Genomic DNA, 10,012 nt, shown 5'->3' on the forward strand with positions numbered 1-10,012 from the left:
GGCGCCCAGCCAGCCCCGCCGGCCGAGGGTCCCGCGGCGGCGCCGCCCGGGGCGCGGTCACGTGAGGCGGCCCGCCCAGCCAATGGGCGGCGGTGCCAAATGGAAGCGATTGTCTGACCCCCGTGACGTCACAGGGCCGGCGGGCGCGCGCCGCCCCCCGCCCCCTCCCCCACTCTCCCAGCCCCGCCCCCAGCCGCTCTCCTCCAATCGCGAGGCGGGAGGGGCCCCGAGCGGGCGGGGCGGGGCGGGGCGGGGCGGGCGGGTGGCGGCCGGCGGGGCGGGGGCGCCAAGTGGGCGAGGACCCGCGCGCCGGGGGCGGCCCTGGGCTTTGTGGAGGGAGCGTCGGACGGTCCTCGCGGCCGCCGCCTCCTCCTCTTCCTCCTCCTTCTCTTCCTCCTCCTCATCGGGAAGGAGCGGCGCCTGCCTGCCGTGCCCGGTTCGTATTCCCCGCTCCAGCCCCGCGCCACCGCGATGGAGTCCTCCGCCCGCGCGGAGCGGTGAAGGGGGAGCGGGCGCGGGGGAGGCCGGGCGGCGGGAGCGGGTGGGGACGGGCCCGAGCGCCCGGGGGGCGCGGCCGCGGGGGGCGCGCGGGGTCCGGAGGGGGCGCCGGGGACGCCGTGGGGAAGCGCGGAAGGCGGTGCTGCCAGGAGGGGCGGCGCGGGCGGCGCCTGAGGGTCCCCCCACCCCCCTTTCCACCCCAGGGGTCCGGGTGGCTCCCCGAGAAGCCGCCGCCGGCCGCCGGGCTCGGGTCCTGAAGCCGGGCCGGTGGGCCGGGCGGAGGACGCCGTGCCCGGCCGGGGGCGCCGCGCCCGGGCTGGATGGCGGGGCTGGGCCCGGGCCCGGGGCGCGCCTCTCTCCGCCCGCGCCTGGGCGCCCACGGCCTTCGGGCTGTGGCTCCGCCGTTCCCGCGGGCGCGGTTGGTTGGTTTGGATTCCTCCTCCCCACCCCTTTCTCCTTCCGTCCTCCCTCTTCCCGCCGCCCAGCCCAGCCCCATTCAGCCGCCGCCCGAGCCCTCGCCCCTCCCCCGGCCCCCGCCGCGGCCCCCGCCGCCCGCCTCCCCCGCCCCTCCCGCCGCCGCCGCTAAGGAGCATCTCCGCTTTGCTCCCGATGGGCCGGTGCTGCTGCCGCTGCTGCTCTCCGCGCGGGCTGCGGATGTTGTCGGCGCCGTGTTGTGATGACAGGAGAATGTGTGTGTGCCCCGGGCCCAGGCGAATTGGTAGGTATATCCATCCCCTCCCGGACCAGCGCTGGGTAGCCTGGAAGGAAGGATGGGGCTGATGGTGCGTGTGGATGGATGGATGGATGGATGGATGGGTGGGTGGATGGATGGGTGGATGGATGGATGGATGGGTGGATGGCCATAGGCGGGTCTGGTGGAAGGAAGGGGTGAGAGAGAGAGGACAAAGGCTTGCCGGACCAGGACCTGCTCAGACGCCTGGGAGAGGGCAGTGCTCAGGTGATGGACAAAGGGAAGGACTCGAACAAGTGCTGGCCGGCAGCTTGGCGTCTTCCTGGGGAAGCTGGGAAAGGTGTCTTCGTTCAGGGAACGACAGATAACGGGAGCTGCGGAACGGCCAGGCGTGGTGAGAACAGGCTGGAAAAGTCGCAGCCTTTATGCAGGGTGTTCGGTCCGGTAGGATTACATAAACGGGGCTTCTGACATTTAAGGTTTAGTCACCAGGAGAGCACCTCTCCCTCCTTGTACAGCAAAGCTTTGCAAAGCCCAACGCGCGCCGGAGTGGGCGCAGTGACAGCATTTTCTCATTAGTTTGTTCCGAGGGTTTGCCGGTGAAGTGGAATCGTTTCTTTGGCACGGACTCCGCCGAGCACATCAGGGAGATGGGTCTCTCCAGCTTCGGGTTGCAATGCCTCGTTCCTTATTAGTCATTGGCACATCCACTAGGACGGAGGTGCTGCCCATAGCAGGGCTCGGTCTGGATCCGGGGAAGGAACTTTCCAGTAGGAACACGGTCAGAAATAATTTGGAAATTTGACACTGCTCCAAGTCCACCCACAACTGGATCGCCTTGCCTTTCTCTGCCTATCGAGAGCTTTCTACTTCACGTATTTATGGTTCTGCAACGAAGGCCGTTTTCATGTTTTGTTGTTGTTGTTGAATTGACTAATACAGTCTTTAGAAAGATGCTCCGTGTTTGCTCACTTAAGGTTTCTGAAAACATTTGAAAGGACGTTGACCTCTAAGGGTATCTGATCTGATGGAGAGACTCTGTCACTTGTACTGGCGATGGCAGGACACTAATTCATCAGAGCAGGTTTGCGTGAATTTCATTTGTACTAAGAATGTGTCTTTGGAAGGCACGCTGCGAGTTGGGGGAGAGAGAGGCAATCGCAGTTCATATGCTAAACTGGATAAGTGAAAAACACAGTTGATAAAAATTTGCTCTCCTTTTTTGTTTTCAACCTCAAGAACCTTGGATTTGAAGGAAAAATGTAGTATGTTATTTAGACATTCCAGTGCTTGCTGTTTGAATGTACTGTATTAGTCCGAGCATTTCCTGCATGACTCATTAGTTCTTGTGCCACAATATTTCATTCATTTTGCAATCAACTACAAAAGCATAACATTTTCAGAACAAAGCAATTTAAAGAAAGTGCAAGTTTCCTGAACTTATTTCCTTGGTTAGACATACAGGGTGGGAGCAGAAGTAGGTTTACAGTTGTGAATGTGTGAAAAGAGTTTATTCTTGTATTATTATTTACTAATTATTATATTTCCCATACAGACTATTATATAAACCTACTTTTGTCCCACCCTGTATAATAAAAGCTCCCCTTTTTCTAAACATAAACACACACTACTTTTATTCAATCTACATTTCATCAGAAATACTTTTTTCTTCTCTGTAGGATTAAGCTTTAAAGTAAGCACAAATACAAACATATGAAGTTAGGGAGAAACTTTCTTTTCATTAAGATTGGCATCTGTTTACATTTTTAAAAATATATATATATATTTTGATTTCTAAAGGAAGGCAGAGAGAGAAACATCAATGATGAGAGATAATCACTGATGGGCTGCCTCCTGCACGCCCCACACCGGGAGCCCATAACTCAGGCTTGTGCCCTGACTGGGAATTGCACTGTGACCTCCTGGGTCATAGGTCCATGCTCAACTGCTGAGCCATTTTTACGTTTTTAATGCTTAGAAAATATTTATACAGTGCATGAAATTATGTGCTTTCTGAGTGCATGTAAGAGCTTTGGTTTATGTTTGGAATTTGGAAACCAGTTCATGTGACCCAACATTTGAGCATATCCCCTGGCTCAGTCATGTAGACCTAATTTGGATGACTTTCAGATACTCGGTTTGAAGTACTATTATTTACGTGTTAGTCTTGATAAATTGCTTCTCTTTGGGAATTTCTGTTTTTTTTTTTTTTTTTTGCATTTCAGAATGCTTTTTAGTTATTGATCTTATTTTAAAAATTCTAATCCTTACCTTTTATTGCTTAATCTTGCCTTCAATTTTGTAAACAAATCCCTTCTTAAATAGTGCAGTTAAGGGAGAGATCAACCAAAGGACTTGTATGCATGCATATAAGCCTAACCAATGGACACAGACAACAGGCGGGTGAGGGCAGGAGTGGGGGGTGGAGGGAATGGGGTGATAAGAAAGCATATGTAATACCTTAATCAATAAAGAAAAAAAAATAGTGCAGTTAAAATAATGGTCCTTTCTGTCATTTGCAAAAGGGGTTCTGTACGACTGGCTGATGCCATGCTTATTTATAGAAGCAAACAAAGATCAGTTATTCAGTGTTTGTTTTTCTCTGCTCCCACACTTATCACTTTTTCTCTAATTACTCTTCAAAAGAAGGTACTGAAAAATAATGTAATATGTAGCTAACACTCCAATACCTGTACATTTTTTGTTCCTTAATCGGTTTAACCTTCGGAAGGAGTAGCTGATATAAAGATTCAATTGATTTTTATTTTCCTTATTTCTTTTTGTTTACTTATTTATTTCCTTATATAAAGTATTTGTAAAGCCTATTTCTTTATAGGCCAAATAAATACATTAAGGCAATACCTTAAGAATTTAGGAGAAATATTATCGAGGAACAATATTTTTTTTCTTGCATAAATTATCTGAGTTACTGGTAAACATTCATTAAATTTTCTAGATAAATGCCCAATAAAATCTTTCCAGTGTCACATACTGAGTGATATGATTTAGATTATAATTCTGTACTTTTTTTTTTATCTAAACCTTAGACTATTTGGGTATTATTCCACTATTCTTTATTGATTCCCAAAGACAAATACATACTTTTGTTTTTTAATATAAGAGAAAATATTTTTCCAGTGGTGAATTCTACTTGGGATCCATAATTGATGAAAATAAAATTTCTATAGCTTTCCCTTATGGCTGATAAACAGAAGAAAGTGCTACCAAGTATTATATATTAAATTCCAGAACTGCAGCTATTTATGTTAGTAACAGTTTTGGAGCTACTAAAATATTTGAACTTTTTTTATGAAGGACACAGTAAAATTGATGAATAAATGAAACCTGCATTTGATCTCAAAGCCCCACTTCAACAAACAGTTATAAAGACATAGATTCCTAGAAGAGGCTTTAGAGTTTCTGTTCCGATGTGTTCAGTTACATCTTAGGAAAGTGAGGTCCAAAAAGGTGAGCCAGCTTTTGCAGGGTTAGTTTGGAAAGTTGGTGGAAGACCTGTATCCCTAAACTCACCAGATTGATGCAGCGGAGTACAAAGCACTGTCTGTAAGACCGCTCACTGGGGTATAGGAAGGGAATACCGGCATTCCTCTTCATTCGTTATGTAAACTTTTCGTATATGTTATAATGAACATGATATTAATACAGCAGTATGTATGTGTAACTTAAAAGTAATGTATGAATGTACTGTGTTGGGAATGCATCCTAACGCTTTTTTGGTGATAGCCATGTATAATCAAATGCTGACAATTAACCACAGCCCTAGAAATAGGATATTCATAAATGGGGTAAGTCCCTGAGCAATATGGAAGATCCAAAGCCTTTTTAAAGGTAGAGAGGAAGAAGAGCGATTGGCCAGGTAGACTTCCACTGCATAATGTTACATAACACCCATCTCCACAGCTCTCCCCAGCCGAACCTATTGTACACTGTGCACAGTTTGCGTACACAAAGAAATACGATGAAGAGAGAAAAGTAAAGCGTGACGTTCAGTCCTGGCTCCATAAGTGATTGGGAATTGTGTTCAGCAGAACATGCCCTGTAGAAATAGTACATGGGCGTGGGTATAAAATACTGTGTCTCCCTGCAAAGACAGACTCAGTAATCTGATTTTAACTCTTTCTTTGTGTGCATCCATGTGATTTGTGTTGTAGGAATCCCAGTCAGAAGTTCCAGCCCGCCACTGTTCTCTGATGCCATGCCAGCACCAACTCAACTGTTTTTCCCTCTGATTCGTAACTGTGAACTGAGCAGACTCTATGGCACTGCCTGTTACTGCCACCACAGACATCTCTGCTGCCCGTCTTCCTACGTTCCTCAGAGCCACCTGAGGTACGCACCCCACCCGGCGTATGCCACCTTTTGCAGGCCGAAGGAGAACTGGTGGCAGTACACCCAGGGAAGGAGATACGTTTCCACACCACAGAAGTTTCACCTCACTCCTCCGCAAGTCAACAGCATCCTGAAAGCCAACGAGTACAGTTTCAAAGTGCCAGAATTCGATGGCAAAAATGTCAGTTCTGTCCTTGGATTTGACAGCAACCAGCTACCTGCAAACGCGCCCATTGAGGACCGGAGAAGTGCGGCCACCTGCCTGCAGACCAGAGGGATGCTGCTGGGGGTTTTCGATGGCCACGCAGGCTGTGCTTGCTCCCAAGCGGTCAGTGAGAGACTCTTCTACTACATTGCCGTCTCTTTGCTACCCCATGAGACTTTGCTAGAGATTGAAAATGCGGTGGAGAGTGGCCGGGCACTGCTCCCCATTCTCCAGTGGCACAAGCATCCCAACGATTACTTCAGTAAGGAGGCGTCCAAGCTGTACTTCAACAGCTTGAGGACTTACTGGCAAGAACTTATAGACCTCAACACTGGGGAGTCCGATGACATTGATGTTAAGGAGGCTTTAATTAATGCCTTCAAGAGACTCGATAACGACATCTCCCTGGAGGCCCAAGTTGGTGATCCCAATTCTTTCCTCAACTACCTGGTGCTTCGAGTGGCATTTTCCGGGGCCACTGCTTGTGTGGCCCATGTCGATGGGGTCAACCTTCACGTGGCCAATACCGGCGACAGCAGAGCCATGCTGGGCGTGCAGGAAGAGGACGGCTCCTGGTCAGCGGTCACTCTCTCCAATGACCACAATGCTCAGAATGAAAGTGAACTGGAAAGGCTAAAATTGGAACATCCAAAGAACGAGGCCAAGAGCGTGGTGAAACAGGATCGGCTCCTTGGCTTGCTGATGCCTTTCAGGGCTTTTGGCGATGTCAAATTCAAGTGGAGCATTGACCTTCAAAAGCGAGTGATAGAATCTGGCCCAGACCAGCTGAATGACAACGAATATACCAAGTTTATTCCTCCTAATTACTACACACCTCCTTATCTCACTGCTGAGCCAGAGGTGATCTACCACCGATTAAGGCCACAGGATAAATTTCTGATCCTGGCTACCGATGGGCTGTGGGAGACGATGCATAGGCAGGATGTGGTTAGGATTGTGGGCGAGTACCTAACCGGCATGCACCACCAGCAGCCAATAGCTGTTGGCGGGTACAAGGTGACTCTGGGACAGATGCACGGCCTGTTGACAGAAAGGAGAGCCAAGATGTCCTCGGTGTTTGAGGATCAGAATGCAGCAACCCATCTTATTCGCCACGCCGTGGGCAACAACGAGTTTGGGACTGTCGATCATGAGCGACTCTCCAAAATGCTGAGTCTTCCTGAAGAGCTCGCTCGAATGTACAGAGATGACATCACAATCATTGTCGTTCAGTTCAATTCGCATGTGGTAGGGGCATATCAAAACCAGGAACAGTGAGATCTCACCCTGGCCATTTTCAAAGGAAATAGATTTAAAGGACAAATAGATTGTAAAAAGATACTAAAGTAATAAACATTTCTAGTGGGTCATTCTAAGCATTTACCCATTTGATCCTCTAGCTAGTCAAGAACTCCAATGGACGTGGCAGTAGGCGACGGGATAATGAGAGTGTCGTTCTGCCCGGCTCAGATCAGACCTCACAGCTCCTGCACTTGAAGCAAGTCAGTGTCTTATTGCGGATTTCTTGTGATATTGGCTTCTGGTACCAGTCAGAAAATGAGGATGACCTGGCGAATAGGATCTCGAATAGGTCAGAAGCACGGATCTCGCTGGGCATATTTTCTTGGTAAAAGAAACAGCGCTGTTCACATCTGTGGCTCCATTTGTCACGAAGATTCCGGTGTACATGAGAACATTTATTTATTGCATGATTTCCTAGATATATAATCTATGCATTATTCGTATAAACTTATTTTATCCTGATGCGGTTTTCAAATGCAGTATTTTAAGCCATAAATGACCGAGAACCAAGCAATCTGAAATTGTGTTTGTGATTATGTGGAATGCTTTTCAAATGGGAAAACAAAGTAATCACTTCCCTAGCTGATTACCTAATGTTACTGAAACATTCTGTTTTGCCACACACTTGAAGACAATAAAGGTTTTTAGTTTTATTTACTCTTATATGGATGGTAAATAAAGAAAAAATAATTTTTTTTTTTTTAGTTTGTATTAATGAAAAGCTTTACTTAGTTTGGAATAAAAGACCCGGGAGAAAAAGAAGAGACTAATAAGTTCAACTGTTGTCATGTATAGCCAGCATGTCACTCTTACCGTGTAATTCCCAAAGGCTTGGCATGCTGGGAGTGTCTGAGCAATAGACTGCTGCTGGTAAATCGTACTTTGAATTTCATAGTGATAAGGATTTTCATCACTTGGAATTTTAAGGATGACAAAATAAGTTTCTCTATCAGTTTGGGGAGTACGTTGAGACAGGAGGAAAGTTTTTGTCTTTCCCCACTTAGACATAGGTCAATTAAAATATTTGGCTTACTTAGTAAATGCTTTACACATATTGTAGCTTATAAATAGGAGTGTTGCGATATAAAAACGAGAAACTTTAAAAGGTAATTATTTTGCATGCCTGATGCTTAATAGAACACTTAGCATCAAAGTGTTATTTGCAGCAGTCCTCGTACTTCTATGCAGTCTCTTCTAATACTGTATCAAAGCAAAGAAAATAAACATCGCAAATTAGCTTTTGGGCAGCCTACTTGATATACAGCAAATGGCATTTTGTTCCTGTGTTTACTGGTGATCTGTGTACAGCTGTACATACGTTTTCTTTACTTACTCTAGCAACACTGTTAAGAGTGGCTATGACTCTGTTTGGTGTTCATACAGACTTTAGTACCAAACATGACCAGCTTTCCTTTGTGTAATGCGGTGAGGGGTGTTTAGGAGTCCTTTCAGGTTCTATAAAATGGAAACTAGACGTTCAAGGACTCGCTGTGGACTGTGGACACTAAAACAACGCAGAACTGACTGCAAAACTGGTTCCTGTCGAAAAGCAGACTCAGGAAAACTGCAGCCCTGACATCATATAGTGCTTGTTTTCTGAAGTCTTTTTCCCCCTTGTTTTTTGTTTGTAGTTTTGTTTTTTTCTTTCATCTGCTTGGAACTTTTTTTTTTCCAGGCAGCATTTTCAAAGAGGAAAAGGCTGTACTATATATTTATTTCCAAATGTTTTGACAGAGACTTATTCTTTTAACAAAATACATGTAGACTGCAGTAGCAATTAAAACTCATTCTCAGTCTACTATTTGAATTTCTCTTAAAGAGTTCCATATTATTATATTCTTTAACCAAAATTGCATTTCTATATAGTGTAGTATATATATAGATTTAGTTTTCTGTGGTCATGATCGACATAATTTTTAAAAAAATCCTTACCCCAGGATATGTTGATTGATTTTAGAGAACAAGGAAGGAAGGGAGTAACCTCGATCAGTTGCCTCCTGTACGTGCCCCAACCAGGGATCCAGCCCGCAACCTAGGGATGCGCCCTGACTGGGAATCCGGCCACAACCTTTCGGTGCTTGGGACAGCGCTCCAACCAACTGAGCCACCTGGCCAGGGCAGCGTAATAAACATTGTTACGCAAGAGTCTTGTCTGCAGTCCAAAGGCTGGTCTACTCCAGAATAAAAGCGCAATGTGGAATTCAGATGGTTGAAATGAAAATAATTGAGTGTTAGAAATCTGAGTGTATTATCTGAAAGCAGTGTGATTCTATTGTAATTGGTTGTCACTGTGATGTTTTGTATAGTATAGAAGATGTAACCTTACCTTGTATTTAGCCTTTCTTAAGCTTTTTGTATTATTTAAACTTTCTAACATGTATCGACTTCTGTATATTTAATCAATGGCTCATCATATTTATAATACACTCTTAACTAGTTCCATGGAATAGTGATATGGTACACAGTATTTGGTAGGAAAACTGTCTTATAAAAGATGTTTCTTGTGAAGACATAAGAAAAGCTTATATATATTATAGAGAATAGCTAAAGAAATGCCCACAGTGAATTAAAGTTTCATATCTGCTTTCTGAATTGCCTCTGTTGTTTTTTTAATTTATTGGAATAACCATGGTTAATAACATTATATAATTTCCAGGTGTGCAAGATTATAATTTGACATCTGTATACTATTGTATGCTGACCATCAGAAGTATAATTTCCTTCTGTTACCATATATTTGACCTCTTTTAACCACTCTGCCCTCATCCCACCTCCATTCCCCTCTGGTAACCATTTTTTGTCTGTCTGTGTTGGTTTTTAATAATAGTAAGATTCATTAGATTCTTTATAAGGTAGTATATTATACTTAACTTTAGGATCTAGTTAGATGAATAGTACTTTTTAAAAACTGAGTTATAATTTTCATTCAGTAAAATGCACAGATTTTAGATGTATCATTGATATTT

At 45.5% G+C, this 10,012-nt stretch overlaps 1 protein-coding gene across 3 annotated transcripts; it reads left to right on the forward strand.

Moving 5' to 3' along the window:
* The first annotated feature begins 252 nt into the window (after positions 1 to 252).
* PDP1 (pyruvate dehydrogenase phosphatase catalytic subunit 1) lies at positions 253 to 9,638 on the forward strand. 3 transcript variants are annotated; one of them, XM_036436513.2, is made up of 4 exons: positions 290 to 365; positions 396 to 436; positions 1,182 to 1,216; positions 5,362 to 9,638. In XM_036436513.2, the coding sequence occupies exons 3-4, from the start codon at positions 1,186 to 1,188 to the stop codon at positions 7,020 to 7,022; spliced, it is 1,692 nt and encodes a 563-aa protein (XP_036292406.1). In that variant the 5' UTR covers positions 290 to 365; positions 396 to 436; positions 1,182 to 1,185; the 3' UTR covers positions 7,023 to 9,638. The 3 variants fall into 3 exon arrangements, with proteins under 3 accessions (XP_036292407.1, XP_036292406.1, XP_045437268.1); XM_036436514.2 differs by lacking the exon at positions 1,182 to 1,216 and having other exon boundaries at positions 253 to 365; XM_045581312.1 differs by lacking the exons at positions 290 to 365; positions 396 to 436; positions 1,182 to 1,216 and adding an exon at positions 2,032 to 2,273.
* Positions 9,639 to 10,012: the final 374 nt, after the last annotated feature.

The sequence above is a fragment of the Pipistrellus kuhlii genome, unplaced genomic scaffold, assembly GCF_014108245.1.
Source record: "Pipistrellus kuhlii isolate mPipKuh1 unplaced genomic scaffold, mPipKuh1.p scaffold_m20_p_14, whole genome shotgun sequence".
NCBI lineage: Eukaryota > Metazoa > Chordata > Mammalia > Chiroptera > Vespertilionidae > Pipistrellus > Pipistrellus kuhlii.

What these genes read in the sequence shown, in the direction of transcription:
- PDP1 (XM_036436513.2), top strand. Translation starts at nt 1,186, where the DNA reads ATGTGTGTGTGCCCCGGGCCCAGGCGAATTG. An exon ending in CCCCGGGCCCAGGCGAATTG is followed by an intron (nt 1,217 to 5,361) that starts GTAGGTATATCC and finishes TTTGTGTTGTAG; the next exon opens with GAATCCCAGTCAGAAGTTCC.